Source organism: Astyanax mexicanus, chromosome 2 (genome assembly GCF_023375975.1).
Source record: "Astyanax mexicanus isolate ESR-SI-001 chromosome 2, AstMex3_surface, whole genome shotgun sequence".
NCBI classification, from domain to species: Eukaryota; Metazoa; Chordata; class Actinopteri; order Characiformes; family Acestrorhamphidae; genus Astyanax; species Astyanax mexicanus.
Window position 1 is genome coordinate 4,483,864 of NC_064409.1, and position 19,992 is coordinate 4,503,855.

Below are 19,992 nucleotides of genomic sequence, written 5' to 3' on the forward strand. Positions count from 1 at the left end.
AGGTAACAAGGGGGCGGGGCTACAAATGACACACATAGAAGCACTGAAGACAGTGAAGTACAAGGCTTGGAAAACATGAGAAAATGAGAAAAAAAAACAGGGAGACAGACAAGAGACAAAAATCGAGACCACTTCAAAATTATGAGTTTTTTTTTTATTTTACCAAATTGAAAACCTCTGGAATATAATCAAGAGGAAGATGGATGATCACTGCTTGAATTTTTGCACCAGGAGTAAAGCAGCATAAAGTTATCCAAAAGCAGCGTGTAAGACTGGTGGAGGAGAACGTGATGCCACCATCATGTGTCTGTAGTTTATAGAATAAAACAACAATGTTCAGTTTACTCAAACATATACCTAGAGTCTTTGTATTGTACCGGGCACAGAAGTCCCTTAAAGCTAGTAAACTTTGAGGTCTTGTCTCGGATGAACTCTGTCACATGAGAAACTCTCTCTCTTTCTTTTTCTCCTTCTCCATCTCCTTCTCTTTCTTTCTCTCCTCCCATTCTTTTCATTCGCCATATTTCAGTCCCTTTCTGCTTTTTGTCAAGCTGGGCTGGGCTGGGCTGGATTTGTTGGCACGGTGAGCAGTTGGTAGTTTGATTACAGGGCATGACTGGCACACGGGGAGATAAGATGAAAGGAAAGATGAAACGTGACCCTATCAGATCCTGGATCGCTCCTTGTTTGGTCCACTGTGCGTCCGTCTGAGGCTGTGGCCACACAACAAGGGGGCAAACTAATCCTTTCCAGGTGTTGTGCCAGCTTACTGGAGAGACCGAGGGTTCACACACACACACATATATACAAATACACACACATATATACACAAATACACACACATACATACAAATACAAACACACTTACTGCTACTGCTTCACACAGTGGCCGGCCCTCAAGTATTCTCTGAATGGGAAAATAGGGAGGGGGCTGCAGGTGGCAGCCGGGATTTAGAAAAGAGTCGAGGGGGGTTTATGACACACAGACAAACACACACACAAATACACACAAATACACACTCAAACACTCTAACACACACACACACAGAGGCATAGACACGTGCATATAAACCAACAATACCGTAATCCTGAAATATTGATGCATTATGCCACAGCTCATTGAGGGCGCCTTGGCAGATCCCCAACTCCCTGCTGAACACACACACACTCACACACTCACACACACACACACTCACACACTCACCGCAGGATATCAGATCCATGCCTCATGTTTCTCCCCGTCGTTGCTGTTCTGTATGCATATCACTCATTCACACTAGCCCACAGCTTGCCATCCAACTGAAGGTATTAGTTAGTCACAGCCAGCTAGCGCACGCCCCTGACTCGAGCCGCATTCAGACACTTTCTATTGTAATACGATCTATTTCCCACTCAGCCGCTCCTCCGCCGCTGCGCATAATGAGGCCCGGTGTTATTACAGCGCCGTCACAAGTTCATATGACATCAATCCTGCAGGATCACATAAAGGCTTTTAATTGAGGAGCCCGTATTAAAACCACATCGATTACCGCGGCCTCGGCACGCCTGAAAAAAACGAAGACCAACCTGCGGACTGCGGGCTGCGGGGCTGCGTGCTGCAGGCTACGGTTCCCAGCAAAAGCAATTCATGTTTCGGCAATTATGTTTGTATAACAAAGTCCTATTCATAACAGGGAGACGTCTTTGTTAAGTGAATTCTTCGTGGTGCTGGTAATCGTGTTTGCGCGTAACGCTCGCTGTGATAATCGCCTGTTTGTCTTCAGCTTCTTTTCTTTTCATTTTTTTTTCTCCCCCTCTTTTCCAGGACGGAGTCTGTGGCGGAGAAAATGCTGACGAATTGGTTCACGTTTCTGCTGTACAAGTTCCTAAAGGTGAGGGGAAAATGCCTGCATGTGTGTGTGTGTGTGTGTGTGTGTGTGTGTGTGTGTGTGTGTGAAGATCAATTCTAAAGATCACTCTTCAAGCAAGGTCATTTAGCAGAAGAGCTGCTGTACACTAAAGAGAAAGATCTAATCGTTCGAGGGCATAGGCAGAAATACACTGCAGGTGTGTGTGTGTGTGTGTGTGTGCAGGCTCATTTTAATCAGCAGGTGTGTAAAGGTGCTGACTACAGTGCTTCTGTATGTGTGTGTGTGTGTGTGTGTGTGTGTGTGTGTGTGTGTTAAGGCCCAATTGTTCTGTTGACTGCGCAGCTATGTAACCATAAAAGCCTAGCTTTCACAATTTAGCTTTCAATGTATCCAGCTTACAGCATTTCCATCAATACATTTAGACAGTTCTCACTACAATACATACTGTGAATGGATGGATGGATGGATGGATGGACAGACGGGTGGATGAATGGATGGATGGATGAATGGATGGATGAATGGATAGATAGATGGATGGATAGAAAGATGGATGAATGGATGGATGCATGCATGGATGATGGATGGATGGATGGATGGATGCATAGATGGATGGATGGATGGATGGATGGAAAGATGGATGGAAAGATGGATGGATGGTATCTCGCTATAGAACCTAACCCTAATCCTAAACCTAACCTCTACCTTAACCTAAATCTCAAATATATAACCCCTAATCTAACCATAAAAAGTTAAGATTAGAGTGTTTGGGTTAGAGTTAGATGTAGGATTACATTAAATAGAAACTTATTTACTTTCATCTTAGAGTTAAACTGCATTTAATAGACATGCAGTCCAATGTTAGTTGATCATCTATGAGGTACCATATCTATAATGGACCGTCCAAATAAAGTGATACCAAGTACAAGATACATACAGGAGTTTCTTAAAGATACCAATGAGCATTCTTTGCTATCTTTAATAAACTCCTGAAGACAGAGCTCTTCAAAGAGCACCTACTCTCCTAACACCTCTAACTAACTACCTTCTACTACCAGATCAGGAGAATCTCTCACTATCTTTAATAAACTCCTGAAGACAGAGCTCTTCAAAGAGCACTTACTCTCCTAACGCCTCTAACTAACTACCTTCTACTACCAGATCAGGAGAATCTCTCACTATCTTTAATAAACTCCTGAAGACAGAGCTCTTCAAAGAGCACTTACTCTCCTAACGCCTCTAACTAACTACCTTCTACTACCAGATCAGGAGAATCTCTCACTATCTTTAATAAACTCCTGAAGACTGAGCTCTTCAAAGAGCACTTACTCTCCTAACGCCTCTAACTAACTACCTTCTACTACCAGATCAGGAGAATCTCTCACTATCTTTAATAAACTCCTGAAGACAGAGCTCTTCAAAGAGCACTTACTCTCCTAACACCTCTAACTAACTACCTTCTACTACCAGATCAGGAGTATCTCTCACTATCTTTAATAATAAACTCCTGAAGACAGAGCTCTTCAAAGAGCTCTTACTCTCCTAACACCTCTAACTAACTACCTTCTACTACCAGATCAGGAGAATCTCTCACTATCTTTAATAATAAACTCCTGAAGACAGAGCTCTTCAAAGAGCACCTACTCTCCTAACACCTCTAACTAACTACCTTCCACTACCAGATCAGGAGAATCTCTCACTATCTTTAATAATAAACTCCTGAAGACAGAGCTCTTCTAAGAGCACTTACTCTCCTAACACCTCTAACTAACTACCTTCTACTACCAGATCAGGAGAATCTCTCACTATCTTTAATAATAAACTCCTGAAGACAGAGCTCTTCCAAGAGCACTTACTCTCCTAACACCTCTAACTAACTACCTTCCACTACCAGATCAGGAGCGTCTCTCACTATCTTTAATAATAAACTCCTGAAGACAGAGCTCTTCCAAGAGCACTTACTCTCCTAACACCTCTAACTAACTACCTTCTACTACCAGATCAGCAGAATCTCTCACTAACTTTAAGAAACTCCTGAAGACAGAGCTCTTCAAACAGCACTTACTCTCCTAACACCTCTAACACACTAACTACTTCTAACTTAATTTTCTTCTTCCACACCTTTACTAGCAAAAAATGTTTTTTTTTTTACCTTTAACTTCTATTACTTTTGTACTTCACTATTGTAAGTCGCTTTGGACAAAAGCGTCTGCCAAATGTAATGTAATGTAATATGTAGGCAACATACACTATATAGTCTATTGGTACTGGGACACATCTCTTAATCAATAGATTAATGTGTTTCCTTCAGACTTATAGCGACAATCTGCCTTTATAAGCATTACTAAAAAAGTCTGAGGTTCTAATGGGAACTGATTTACTTATTCCAGTATGGTACTGTTCTAAAATGCCACAGGTCAGTTTTTTCAAGCCATGTAATAAACTATCATCAATATTCTTATGCTTTCATTCAAAAATAAGTAAAAAAAAAAAAACAGGCGCTTGGAAAAATTTGGCCAAAACTTGATCAGTTCCAGGAAAATATAACAATTCTGCTTCCTTTTACATTTTAAATGATTATATTTTTGAGCAGCCGTATGTCTTCTGGATTAAAAGAGATCAGGGCATGTGGCTGTCTGATATAATTACTGTGTTATAAGACCTGAAAGAGGAACTGGAAACAAAAACAGCCTAGAGTTCAAAGGGTTAAACTAAAAAAGCAGCCTGAAGATTATCAGAACAATTGTTTTTCAACCCAATGAAGTTTTATTTCTGTGGAATCAGAAAGACCACAAAACTTTGAAAACTTGATTGAAACGATCTTGAGATTGAAGTGAAGAACATTCCTCTCCTCTGGAGGACTACAAAACGTACAGTATGAGAAACAGAATGACAGCACAATGTTTTTTGTTCTTCTTCTTCTCCTCTTTTAGGAATGCGCAGGCGAGCCTCTGTTCTCCCTCTTCTGTGCCATCAAACAGCAGATGGAGAAAGGCCCCATTGACTCCATCACCGGAGAAGCACGCTACTCTCTCAGTGAGGACAAGCTCATCAGACAGCAGATCGACTACAAGACGCTGGTAAGACTTCCTGCAGCCGAGCGGAAGGATGAGGACGGGGAAGGGGAAGTGAGGGAGAGGCTGGTGGGATGAAGAAGTGAAGCTAAAGAAGGAGGATAAAGGTGGCAGGGTGCTTTCACTCTCCGCCGTCTCCTGCTCCTCGGGGTGACTAATCTTCATGCCTGACAGGAAACACATCAGCTCGTGGTGACTCCTGACCTGTGCTTTATCATGAGGTCACCGCCGGTTGTCATGTTTCTGTGGGGCTTATTGGCAGCTGGGAACTCAGAGCGTGTCGCTGGAATGGGGTGTGTGTGCCGGGCCGAGATGTTTACTGAACTGCTGCATTTGTGGGGTTGATGTGTGTCCCAAACCCTCCGTGACCTGCTTTGTGACTGAGAGAAAGAAAGATAGAATAGAAGAATAGAAGAACAGAGCATTTATAATAGAAGCTATTACATTGTATTATAAGTGGGGGTTTAAGTTCAGGTGTATTGCTATCGTGGCAAAGGAAAAAAAAAACAGGTGCGCCGCTGTCTAAATAAAACCTAGACAGACGTCAACAGTAAGACACTTATTGCTACCTTGGCAGCACAGGTGTGTTTACCCCCATATGGACACGCAACAGTAAATATACAATAAACAGATTGCAAAACATTTAAGTAACATTGCAGTTTCCACACACTGATTGGTTTATATCATGTTAACTGTACTTTTCCCGTTGTTACGATAGCAAAGGCACACTAACATGCCTTAAATCAAGCTGCAGGGAGTGCAGTTTTGACAGCTCGCTTATCGCTTATAAAACACTAAAATATGGCCCACCCTGTCTTTACTTTTATACACAGCTCTGGAAAAAACAAGAGAGCACTTAAAAATAATGAGTTTCTTTGATTTTATCAAATAAAAAAAAACCTCTGGAATATGATAATCAAGAGGAAGATGGATGATCACAAGCCATTTTCTGCAAATCAGTGCTCTAAATGACATTATTTTTTATTTGGAATTTGGGAGAAATGCTGTCCGTAGTTTATAGAATTTGAAGAATGTATAGAAACTGAAGTGGTCTCTTATTTTTTTCCTGAGCTGCATATATAAGAAAAAGAAGAACTGCCAATTGAATAGGACTCTCAGGAGCAGATAAACCTAAATCTAAGGACACAGTGATTTTATGCCAGTTTTGGGCAATTATAGAAGGTTATAAAGCCCTCCTGTATTGAGCTGAGAAGCAGTGGAGCTATGTTCTCTGTTTTTTTTATTAAATACTGTAATTTTGAGGTAGGGAGATAGTTATTCAACAAACACCCTGACCTCTCTAACACTCTTCTCCCTGAAATTAACCTCTTTTTTTGGAAACTAGGGATTTAACTTAGAGTTACTCCAACAAACTCCATCAAATGCCTTTAAAACCAAAAGAAAAAATGAATGTGCATCATGTGTCTCGATACGTTTGTCCGTGTAGTGCGTGCAATATGTGCAATATGTGTGTAAACAAGCTGCCCTTCAGGTGACAGTGTGGGCCCTTTAATGGAGCATATTGATTCCAGTAATGGCCCTCAAGGTAGGAGAGGCCATTCCTGCAGTGCACTGTAAGTGATTGAGGTCCCTTAGCATGTGGTTATTTCATGATAATAGACACTTACAGTCTCAGCGGTCTAGAGAAGATCTATAAAACCACTCCATTTCCCCTTTTCTCATGGAAATTGCCTTTTCCTCTGGACCATGTAATTACGGCGGCTAGTGATGAGGATGACTATCATCATCACCGTCATCCTGACCCTGAAAGATGACGAGCCTGATGACGAGGAAGATGATGATAATTATTGCGTTAATTGCAGAGCGGGGCCAGGGCTAGCGTTAGCGGGAGGCGACCAAGCGTTTCAACACCTTTCACATATTCATACTCTTACAATTACAGCTAGCCTGGGATTGACAGACAGTGATGACACACACACACACGTGCATCACATATGAGTTATTTAACCAGGTCACAGAAATGTTCAACATCCTTGATGATGATGTATTATCTTGCTTCGAATGCTTGTGTTAATATTATATGCATTTGAAATGCATTGACTTGTCACTCTGCGTCTGTTTGATGCTGTTATTGTTGGTTTGCATAATGAATTACATTTATATTCAGTGTAGAAGATATTCAGCAGATATCCTACAATTTAATTATGTTAGCATAGCCTTCCTGCATTAGTAGGGAAATAGTAGGAAACCCATGTTGGCCCTTTTTAACGTAGTTTTGAAATATTTGGCAATATTTGACCAAAATAAAATCCCTCTACTGTGAAGTGCAGAAGTGCTGCACCGTTAAAATACCAATCCACCAAAGTCAGAGCGCACCTGGATCTTGGTTGGTTTATTTCACGTTACGCCCAAAACACACGATAAGAATTAATTTAGAGAATTATTACATGCCTTTTGCATGTTAACAGCTGCACATGGCATGCTGTACTTTTCCAGTCATTACGATAGCAAAGACACACTGACACGCACTGAATCAAGCTGCATGGTGCACGGTTTTGAAAGCTTGCTTATAATGTAGATCACATATGGGTTATTTAACCTGGTCTCAGAGATGTTCAACATCCTTGATGATGATGTGGATCCTCCATTGGCTTTTGAATATCATGTAAACAAAGGTTTTAATGGTGTTTTTTTATGTCTTATGCAGGTGGTAAACTGCATACACCCAGAAAATGAGAAGAGCCCAGAAATCCAGGTGAAGGTGCTGAACTGTGACACCATCAACCAGGTGAAGGAGAAGATCCTAGACGCCATCTACAAGAACGTTCCTTACTCCCATCGCCAGAAAGCCTCAGACATGGACCTGGGTAACTTTTTTTTTGTACTGGTTTATACCATACCATATATACAGATCTGGAAAAAATAAGAGGCCATTCAAAAAATGATGAGTTTCTTTGATTTTGCCAAATTGAAATCCTCTGGAATATAATCAAGAGGAAGATGGATGATCTCAAGCCATCAAACCACCAAACTGAACTGCTTGAATTTTACCAGGAGTAAAGCAGCATAAACAGCACTCCAAAAGCAGTGTGTAAGACTGGTGGAGGAGAACATGATGCCAAGATGCATGAAAACTGTGATTAAAAACCAGGATTATTCCACCAAATATTGATTACTGAATTCTTAAAACTCGTTTTCTTTGCATTGTATGCTCTAAATTACTATTTTTATTTGGAATTTGGGAGAAATGCTGTCTGTAGTTTATAGAATAAAACAACAGTGTTCATTTTACTCAAACATAAACCTATAAATAGCACAATCAGAGAAAATGATTCAGAAACTGATTAATCTCATTAAACTCCTGAGATTTATCACTTTTCTGAGGTCTCCTAAGAACACATAGAACATCAGGTCCTAAAAACCGTCAGAGCTGCATAAGTTCTTCTGGTTTTGAAGTCTGAAGTTATTATATAAATCCATTAGTTACAGTCTTCAATACAGAAGAGCAGATAAATATTGAAATAAGCCAGTTTTTGGTGCTAAGAACATAAAGAACTCTTTTTTTCTTAATGTTCCTGAGATCCTGAGATGGTTTTAACTGGTTAAATATATGTGAAAAGTGTTTACACCCTAATGCTTCTCTCTATTCAGTCCTAAAAGTTAGTCCAACTGGCCTCTGATAGCTCCTATTACTCACCGATCCTCAGCCCGAGGTGGATGAGTAAGCAGAGAGAGAAAAGGAAGCGATGTTGTCCTGTTCTGGAATTGATCATGAGTCACATCCACAGATAACAGCAGGACTTTGTCCTAGCCTCAGGATTTAAGGGCCAATTTTCCCCGCCCGACTCCTCCTCGCACCCCAAAGCTTTTGCTGCATTGCATAGAAATCAATGGCATTGACTGGGCCCTGGGATAATAGGACAAAGTGAAGGTGACTCTCTGTCCCTCTCTCATGGGCTTTAATGAGAGTGGGTATCTGCGGGCACACAAGCGCACACAAGCTCAAGCTGATACCTACACACGGTGTATATATATATATATATGAAACTGACAATGAAACTGAAACACCTGTCATCATTTTAGTGGGAGGTTTCATGGCTAAATTGGAGCAGCCTGGTGTTCAATCTTCATTAATTGCACATTATTGCACCAGTAAGAGCATAGCCAGTAAGAGTGTGAAGGTTCAATTATCAGGGTAAGAGCACAGTTTTGCTCAAAATACTGCAATGCACACTATAATATTATGGGTGACATACCAGAGTTCAAAAGAGGACAAATTGTTGGTGCACGTCTTGCTGGAGCATCTGTGACCAAGACAGCAAATTGTTGTGATGTATCAAGAGCCACGGTATCCAGGGTAACGTCAGCAAACCACCAAGAAGGACCAACCACATCCAACAGGATTAACTGTGGACGCTGTAAGAGGAAGCTGTCTGAAAGGGATGTTTTGGTGCTAACCCGGATTGTATCCAAATAACTGCTGATCAAATCACGGCAGAATTCAATGTGCACCTCAACTCTCCTTTCGAAACTTATTTTTACACAAGGAATTGACGACAGAGAGAAAAATTACATTACATTACATTACATTACATTACATTTGGCAGACGCTTTTGTCCAAAGCGACTTACAATAATGAAGTACAAAATCGAGTAAAGAGAAAGAAATGCAGTTAAAAGTGATAAAGAAAAACACCAAAAACACTGATCTGCACAATTCCGTCTTTTCTCCCCTGCAAACGACTCATGATAGAGGCCACCCATGCAGAATTTACAATCAGGATAGTCCATCATAGCCCACCAGCAGCAGTCATTTTCTTTCTGATGGTATATCCTCCACTTTTCTTTGGGCTTTGTTGCCCGTAAGTGGCAAATTTTTTATATGGAGTAATATATCAGCGCGCCCATTTATGCCTGCTTTCATGTCTGCATTTTTTTTTTGCAGTAATGGTATATTTATGGTCCCCCGTGGAGTGATGGTAGGGCGTCTGCGGGGGGAAAGCCTCCGTAACGAGAGAAAAAAGATCGTTTCAGTCTGTTTATTAGGTTTATTTGTTTTATGAAGAGGGAGGATTGGATGAGGTTCGAGGCGTCCCTGGAGTGAGGAGCAATCCCGAAATTGTGTGTGTGTCTGTGTATGTGTGTGTGTATGTGTGTGTGTGTGTGTATGTGTAAATGTGTGTGTGTTAGAGCGGATTTGCTAAACAAAAGTAGGAGGGCGGCGATGGCCTTCTTTCAGGCATGAGTGAAGACATCTCTATATTTTTCTTAAAGGAACAGTTCTTCATAGTGTCTATATATATATAAATATATAAATATATAAATAAATAAGCTTAATGTCACCAGTATCATTGCTCTCACAAGCTCCTCCTAGTTTTGGCTCACTTAATAATTCGTTTCTAAAATAATAAATGTGTAGTTACACATTGTAAATCCATGTAATAACAATGTAACTACTGGTGAATTATGCATTAAAAGTTCAATATGTGAAACCCATATATTATATAGATGTATTACACACAGAGTGATCTATTTTAAGCATTTAATTATTTTATTGTTGATGGTTATGGTTTACGGCCGATGAAAACCCAAAAATCAAGGTCTCAGACAATTGGAATATTAAATACTGCAAGACCAATTGGTACTTTTGGAGCAGTTTGGGCAGTCTGCCAAGTCCTGCTGGAAAATGAAATCCGCATCTTCATAAAAGTTTTTGCGGAAAAAACAAAACTGCACTGACTTTAGACTTGATAATAAAACACAGTGGATCAACACCAGCAGATGACAGACATGTCTCTCCAAACCATCACTGATCATCAGTAAATTTTACATTTCATTTAAAGGAAATCAAGGGATCTGGAGGAAGAGTGGAGAGACACACAGTCCAAACTGCTCGAGGTTTAGTGTGAAGTTTCCACCAATCAGTGGAAACTGTGGTTTGGAGTGACATGTCTGTCATCTGCTGGTGTTGATCCACTGTGTTTTATTATCAAGTCTAAAGTCAGTGCAGTGTGTTCCCAGTGTTTTCTAGGCTTGATAAGGCTAATGGGAGCATAGCTGCATCTGTCTCTCCAAACGTCTACTGGGACTGATTGGACAGGAGTGTTTCCATTGCTTGCTTTTGTTTTTAATTCGCTCTGTCACACTTCCCCCTGGGGCAAGAGATGGAGAGAGGGAGGACTGGGGCAGAACAAGACATAGACACCACTGCTGCAGCTCTTGCCACTTGGTTTCTGGCTTTGTTGTTCATTTAATCTATTTTTGTCATTTATTTGACTTGGGAATTGATGGCACTGATGGTATACAGCTCTGGAAAAAAATAGAGACCACTTCAGTTTCTGAGTTCCTGTGATTTTGCTATTTATAGGTTTATGTTTTTCACAGTTTTACTATGCGTCTTGGCATCATGTTCTCCTCCACCAGTCTTACACACTGCTTTTGGATAACTTTATGCTGCTTTACTCCTGGTGCAAAAATTCAAGCAGTTCAAGTTGCTTTGATGGCTTGAGATCATCCATCTTCCTCTTGATTATATTCCAGAGGTTTTCAATTTTCTAAAATCAAAGAAACCCATCATTTTTAAGTGGTCTCTTTATTTTTCCAGAACTATACATAGGTGCACTTTACAGGTAAACAATTACTGTAGCCCCTCTGTTGCTAACTGCCCAGATAACCGTAGGGATGGACCCACTATAGGTAGTGAGCCATTCTCAGCACAGCACCGACACCAACATGATGGTGAGTGTTACTCAGGGATGACGCACCAATAATGCAGCAGATGGGCTACAGTCAGTGATTGTATGGCTATATTTATATACACTGTAATACCAGATAAGTTGAATTTACTTAAAAAAATTGAGGAAACCAGTTGCCTTAAAAAAATTAAGTAATGGGGAATGGAAACTTAAGTTAGCATAACTTAAAACATCAAGCATTTTTGCAACTAAAGGGGAAGTTGATTTAGCTTTTTTATTTTTGTTATACCGAAAGACCAGATAAATTGAGTTTACTTTTTACGTTTTTTTAAGGAAGCCGGTTTGCTCAATTTTTTTAAGTAATGGGGAATAAAAACTTGAGTTAGTTTTAATTAAACATCAAGTTATTACAACTAAAGGAGAACTTGATTTATTTGTAAGGTAGCCCAGGTGGAATCACTACACACTGATGGTGAGTGTTTGTCAGAAACTGTTGGACACGCCCAGTATGCAAATAGATTGTGACCATTAGCCAATGGAAAAGAAGCTGCCAATGGCAACAGACTAAACTATAAGTTATTATAAGTCGGTTTAACTCAAAGATCTCAGTTTGAATAGTACAGTATATGTGCCCACAAATTCAGTTCAACTAACTCAAAATAGTTGAGTATTATTAGAAATATCCAATTTTATGTAAAACAGACTTAAATCATTTGAGTTCAAACAAAGTGTGAGTTTACAGTGTATATACACAGTATATAGGAGATGATATATATTATCTGATGATAAAATGGTCAGTAGGTAGTATTAGTAGCTGTACTGCAGAACTCTACAGTAAGTAGATATATTCAGTAAATGAACAGCTCAGAGTACTGAATCACTGACTCACTGAATCACTGAATCACTGAACCACTAAATCACTGAATCACTGAACCACTGAACCACTGAACCACTGAACCACTAAATCACTGAATCACTGCAGGCTGATTTTAAATCATTCAGAAGACTAGTTACTAAACTGATCTGCCTCTTCAGGGATGCTGGTGCCAGGGAAAGTTAGACTTGGCTCTAGGCTGTTTGGCACACTAGAGGCCTTGCTGTTTCCTTTGCTCAGAAAGAATGATTGTGTGTTGGAGCCACTGCTGTAAATTACTGTACTGTGGTGTATTGTAGTGTACTGTAGAGTAGAAGGATGTCTTGTTGGAAATATGTGAAAAAGTGGGTGTGCACAAAAAGTATTGATCATTTTTTTGCATCTAAAGTCATCCTGAGCCAACTATGAGGCACATCGCTAGATATTATTATAATATATCTTTCCTTTTTTCATTTTATATTTAATGTATTATTTATTTAGGGTTTACCACAAACAAACCATGGATCCAGACAGATGGTTTAACATAGACATTCCATGAATCCAGACTTAATATAACACATATGGAGTTAAGACACTGGATAATCTCTTCATACATCCTCCAGGCCACTTATTTCCTCATTAGTGAGACAGCTGAGATTGTTCTGAATATTTTTGATATAAAATATGTGGGTATATTTTTAAATGAAAGTGCCTTTAAAGGCAAAATTAAGAAAATATCCAAAAATCAAGATAATGCCCCTAGACTGGAAAGGGTTAAACACCACAAAGGGTATCCATGTACAGTTCACAATATATAGTAACTTAATGTAACTTCAATAATTAGTGTAGGAAAGGTATCTATTTATTAGGGCTGCAACGATTAGTCGATATAATCGACAATATAGATTATTTAAATTTGTCGACTACAAATTGAATTGTCGACTAATCGTTAATTCGTAACAGTTAGCAAAACAAACAACAACACAAAAGATTACATATTTAATTCACTAAATATCAGTACTTTTCACATTTAAACAACATCCAGACTTTAAAATGCCCTTTAAGTCGCATTTTCAGCTGTTTTCTATCATGTTTAAAGATGGACACGGCAGAAATAATCGTTGACTAATCGACTAGTCGAAAAAAAAAATTATCATAAAATTTGTCAACTACCAAAATAATCATTATTGCTTTTATCATTAAGACTAAGATTAAGAGTCAGAAAAAGGGGTCCCAGGGTCCTAAAAATGATGTCATCTTATTTCTTATTTCTAAGGCCCATTTGATTGTGAATAGATTGATTCTGTCTTTCCGTTGTAAATGTATTGATTTTTTAGCAATTTTAGTGATCTTTATAAGAATTGTTGAATTTAAATATACATTTCTTGACGTATTAGTATTTCTAGTATTTTTTGGCACTTTCTACTTGCTCTCTCTCTCTCTCTCTTTCTCAGTCTTTCTCGCGCTTTCACAACCCCCATCATTCCCTCCTCTTTCTCTTGCTCTCTCGTGATGCTGTCCGAGAAGATCTGGGTGGATTTGGGGAATCGGGGCAATCTCGGCTTGCTCTGATTTCCTTGCATTTTCTTTTTCTTTCTCTCTCCTTTCTCTCCTTTCACTCACTTTCTTTCTTTTCTCTCGTGTGCCCGGTCTTTATTTCCCTTTTTGCTCAGTGTTCCTTTTGTTTATTCTGTCCTCTCTGGAGCCACTGCTGCTCATTTGCATGTTTATAGAGAGATGTACAGTACTGAGGGATATAACTATCGGAGGGTCTCTCTGTTTCTCTCTCTATATCATTGGTTCTTACTTTCTCTCTCTCTTTTTCTCTCTCTCTTTTTCTCTCTGCCTACTGAAGATTTGCGATGCAAAGCTTCCCCCCCACATCACCCGGAGACATGTTTCATCATCCCGCGTTGTGATTGCTGTTTTGTTTATCTAGTCACAATCAGAGCAGGAGATAGCGGCGGTGAAGAGGGATCTCTCCGCCCCCCGGCCCAATCACGCATTCATTTGCGTCCCGACTGGAATAAAAAAGAGAGAGAGAGCGAGGGAAAGAGAGAGAGAGAGAGAGAGAGAGAAAGAGAGGGGGAGAGAGAGAGAGAGAAGAGAAAGGCAGACCTCCTGTGTCTCAACAGAACGGCGCAAATAGCTTTGCTCTTTCCATTAAAAACCTCTGTACCTCTGTAGCTGCAAGCAGTGGCTGAGAGCCTCTAGGGGCCTCTTCTGGGGCCACATATAAGAGGACATGCACTGAAAAAAATTACGAGTAAAATTTACTTTTGTTTTAACTAAAACTATTTAAATTTCAGGAATTATAATAAATTATGTGTCATAAAGTATTTGAGTAATATTGTATACATGGAGTAATTGTACTTAGATAATATTATATGCAGAATTTAAGTAAAGTTTACTAAAATTCAATTCAATTCAATTCAATTTTATTTATATAGCGCTTTTTACAACAAAGGTTGTCACAAAGCAGCTTTACAGGAAAAAACAGGTCCACGCCTCTTATGAGCAGCACCACAGAGATGCCAATTTTATGGTGACACAGTGGCAAGGAAAAACTCCCTTTAAGAGGAAGAAACCTTGGAAGGAGCCAAGACTCAGTCAGAGGAACCCATCCTACTCGGGTCGACCCGCTCAGTACAAACAAACAACAAACAAATAACAGAACAAAACAGTACAGAGAATTAATGTTAACTATGGCTAATATAACAGGTACTAATTTATGAATATGAAAATGTGATGGGCACAAACTATAGAGCTATGGCTAATACAGAAACAGATACTGAGTGTGTTAATGTTAATCAGTGCAGGGTTGCAGAGCCGGAGAACAACACAGCGGGCAGTGGAGAGCCAGGCTGGGAACATCAGGAACAGGGCATCTCCATACATGTAAAAGAGATAGATAGAGAAAACAGAAAGGAAAGAAAGAGAAACAAAAAGCAGAAGTTAGAAGGGTTGTGTAATAAAAGAAAGGATTGATTCAGTAAAAATAAATGAAGTAAAGTTTACTAAAAGAAAGGATTGATTCAGGGAAAATAAATTAATTAAAGTTTACTAAAAGAAAGGATTGATTCAGGGGAAAATAAATAAATTAAAGTTTACTAAAAGAAAGGATTGATTCAGGGAAAATAAATTAATTAAAGTTTACTAAAAGAAAGGATTGATTCAGGGAAAATAAATTAATTAAAGTTTACTAAAAGAAAGGATTGATTCAGGGAAAATAAATGAAGTAAAGTTTACTAAAAGAAAGGATTGATTCAGGGAAAATAAATTAATTAAAGTTTACTAAAAGAAAGGATTGATTCAGGGAAAATAAATTAATTAAAGTTTACTAAAAGAAAGGATTGATTCAGGGAAAATAAATTAATTAAAGTTTAATAAAAGAAAGGATTGATTCAGTAAAATAAATGAAGTAAAGTTTACTAAAAGAAAGGATGGACTGAAGTTCACCTATTTAAGTCTTGAAACCGAGTTGAAGTTACTTTAAATTTATCTGAAATTAAATTTAATTAAAAAAAAAGCAAATGCAGAAATTTTTTAACTTTTTTAAAGTAAATTTTACTGCTGATTTTTTTCAGTTTGCTCTGTTTCTCAGTCGTATTCAGGAGAAGTGCAATAAGAGTTTGCCCAGCAGGAGGCTTAGTGCGGGTCGATTAAGGGCCTCGCGGGGCCCGGCAGCTCGGCCCACTGCAGATGAAAAAGGAAGTGGCTTTCAGCTCCGGCCCTAATCACCCCCATCGATCCACAGCGGCCACGCCGGCCCGTAGAGCGGAGAGGGAGATTAATTTACCTCTTCCTCCACCTTCCTCTTTTTCCTCTCCCTCGTTTCATACTCCCTCGCGCATGTTCTCTTCTCGCGCCACTCTTTTCTTCTCTTCCGCTGTCTCGGCAGGCTTGATCTCCCCTTCCACCTCTCCTTCTGAATCACTGCCTCCTTTTGAGGTTCTTTAAAAGGGCACACACTCGTATCATCTCATCTCCCCTCAGACGAAGCCTCTGCCTCCACAGACCCTTTCAGAGAAGTTTAGAAACATTTAGGGAGAATTTACCAGCTCAAAATGTGCAGAAAGTCATGTGTGCAAAAGCTGTGGTGATTTTTTAGGGGAGAAACACAAAAAAATCACATTTTAGATCAGTAGATCAGTTTGATTGTTTCTCAATGTGATGATGAATTATTTGGTAAAAGGAGCCTGAATATGTACAATGAAAAAAATATATATTTACTGGCTCAACATAACTCTATTTAAGTCATCATTTTTGCTTTGATGTGTAAATATATAAGTTGTAAATATATACATTTTATGTTTATTCAATTTAGCTCAGTCAAGTTATCATTTAACTATGTGTTTCCTAAATTTCCTTTGGGATAAATAAAGTATCTATCTATCTATCTATCTATCTATCTATCTATCTATCTATCTATCTATCTATCTATCTATCTATCTATCCATCCATCCATCCATCCATCCATCTATCTATCTATGACTCAGTTAAGTTGTGAATAAATACAATTTTAAGTTTATTCCACTTAACTCAGTTGAGTTATCATTTAGCTATGTGTTTCCTTAATTTCCTTCGGGATAAATAAAGTATCTATCTATCTATCTATCTATCTATCTATCTATCTATCTATCTATCTATCTATCTATCTATCTATCTATCTATCTATCTATCTATCTATCCATCCATTCATCCATCCATCCATCCATCTATCTACCTATTCATCCATCCATCCATCCATCCATCTATCTATCTATGACTCAGTTAAGTTGTGAATAAATACAATTTTAAGTTTATTCAACTTAACTAAGTTGAGTTATCATTTAACTATGTGTTTCCTTAATTTCCTTCGGGATAAATAAAGTATCAATCAATCAATCAATCTATCTATCTATCTATCTATCTATCTATCTATCTATCTATCTATCTATCTATCTATCTATCTATCTATCTATCTATCTATCTATCTATCTATCCATTCATCCATCCATCTATCTACCTATTCATCCATCCATCCATCCATCCATCCATCTATCTATCTATCTATCCATCTATCTATCTATCTATCTATCTATCTATCTATCTATCCATCCATCCATCCATCCATCCATCCATCTATCTATCTATGACTCAGTTAAGTTGTGAATAAATACAATTTTAAGTTTATTCCACTTAACTCAGTTGAGTTATCATTTAGCTATGTGTTTCCTTAATTTCCTTCGGGATAAATAAAGTATCTATCTATCTATCTATCTATCTATCTATCTATCTATCTATCTATCTATCTATCTATCTATCTATCTATCTATCTATCCATCCATTCATCCATCCATCCATCCATCCATCTATCTACCTATTCATCCATCCATCCATCCATCCATCCATCCATCCATCTATCTATCTATGACTCAGTTAAGTTGTGAATAAATACAATTTTAAGTTTATTCAACTTAACTAAGTTGAGTTATCATTTAACTATGTGTTTCCTTAATTTCCTTCGGGATAAATAAAGTATCTATCTATCTATCTATCTATCTATCTATCTATCTATCTATCTATCTATCTATCTATCTATCTATCTATCTATCTATCTATCCATCCATCCATCCATCCATCTGTCTATCTATGACTCAGTTAAGTTGTAAATATATACAGTTTGAAGTTTATTTAATTTAACTCAGTCAAGTCATCAAATTGCTTTGACTCACTTAAGTTGTGAATATATACAGTTTTAAGTTTATTCAACTTAACTCAGTCAAGTTATCAAGTCATCATTTTGCTTTGACTCAGTTAAGTTGTAAATATATACAATTAATTAAATTTAACAAAGCTAGATGATAAGTAGAATCAGTTTAGTTTATTCAACTTAACTGAGTTTTGTTCACACAACAATAGTTATTAACTCAACTATTTTGTTCAAATATTGTTGGTTTAAGGAATTATGTTTATTTAAAAAAAAAGTTATTTTGCTATTCTGACCATATTTAGCATATTTTTATTTGTACTGTACTTTGCATGAATATGTTGATGCTAAAATGCCTATGCTTGTTAACATTAATGCACAATGTACAGTATTTCCACACACCACATTTGTGCAAGTTGTGAGGTGCTATCGTGTAAGGGAGGTTGAACACTGTCCAGCATGCTCATGGCAAGGCGAAGTCCTAAGTCCTGATAGATGGTTATAAAAGAAGATGGAATATTTCATTTCAAATTAGTGTCTAAAAAGGTCATTACCTCTACAAGCTTTATTTGATATGACTAAAAAGTTTCCCAAAATTATGCAATCTTATTTCTTATTTCTAAGGTCCATTTGATTGTGGTTTGGTCTTTCCACTCTAAAAAAACTATTTTTTAGCAATTGTTAGTGATATTAATAAGAAAGGTTTGTCTAAAAAAAAGGTCATTACGTCTCCAAGCTTTATTTAGACTATCTACGCTGTGTTAAGCACAAATTAGCCAAACATATTGATCTTATTATTACACTTTCTGCGATTTTCTTTACATGAATTAATTGATTATGATGATAATTTATGTCTTCTGCAGAGTGGCGTCAGGGAAGAGGGGTTCGAATCATCCTACAAGATGAAGACATGACCACAAAGATCGAGAGTGATTGGAAGAGGCTCAATATGCTGTCCCATTACCAGGTAATCTTCATGCACTTCACACATGGTGTCTTCAGGTTCTCTCTAGATCCCTAGTCTAGGATTATATACATTTATGCATACTGTTTGGCCACTTTATTGGAAACACACCTTAATCATCTCTTTAAGGGAAACTACATCACACTATATCCACAGTATACCCACCCAAAGGACACAAGATATCGAAGAACGTTCAGTATGTATCAGTCATTTAATCACAGAGGATTCACGTTTGTGAAATTTGTGTACATGTATAAGTAAGTGTGGCCAGTGTTGAGTTAATGCCTTGACCGTCCGCGTGAGTTTCCATAATTGTAGGACATGATGACAGTCCAATCTCGAGCTGTCCGTCTTCGTGACAGCTCAGGCCTCTTCAAGTGTAAACAGCAATAAATCACACGCAAACCAGACATTGTCTTTTCCCATCTGTAATATCTCAATTTGACCACATTCACATTCTATATGCATATTCTGAGTAAATATGTAGGCTACGTGCGTGCATAAATACAAGCCATGTGTTTATAAGCCATGCATTTGCCGAAACAGTAGATAGATAGATAGATAGATAGATAGATAGATAGATAGATAGATAGATAGATAGATAGATAGATAGATAGATAGATAGATAGATAGATAGATAGATAGATAGATAGATAGATACTCAAATAATGCAAAGAAAACTGCAAAGTTTATATTCATATTTAAGTTTTAAGAGTTCAGAAATCAATATTTGGTGGAATAACCCTAGTTTTTAATCACAGTTTGTAATCATGCATCTTGGCATCATGTTCTCCTCCACCAGTCTTACACACTGCTTTTGGATAACTTTATGCTGCTTTACTCCTGGTGCAAAATACAATTAATTCAAGCAGTTCAGTTTGGTGGTTTGATGGCTTGTGATCATCCA

The 19,992-nt window shown here is 38.1% G+C and overlaps 1 protein-coding gene and 1 long non-coding RNA gene across 2 annotated transcripts in view; both read left to right on the plus strand.

Moving 5' to 3' along the window:
- LOC125799091 (uncharacterized) overlaps window positions 1-19,992 on the plus strand; it is a 515,567-nt gene that overhangs the window by 429,578 nt on the left and 65,997 nt on the right. The gene's annotated exons all lie outside the window — the stretch shown is intronic.
- plxna4 (plexin A4) overlaps window positions 1-19,992 on the plus strand; it is a 459,159-nt gene that overhangs the window by 397,225 nt on the left and 41,942 nt on the right. The window contains exons 23-26 of the mRNA XM_022671791.2: window positions 1,805-1,871; window positions 4,781-4,927; window positions 7,590-7,749; window positions 18,985-19,088. Coding sequence (XP_022527512.2) covers window positions 1,805-1,871; window positions 4,781-4,927; window positions 7,590-7,749; window positions 18,985-19,088 — 478 coding nt within the window. The remainder of the gene's footprint in view (window positions 1-1,804; window positions 1,872-4,780; window positions 4,928-7,589; window positions 7,750-18,984; window positions 19,089-19,992) is intronic.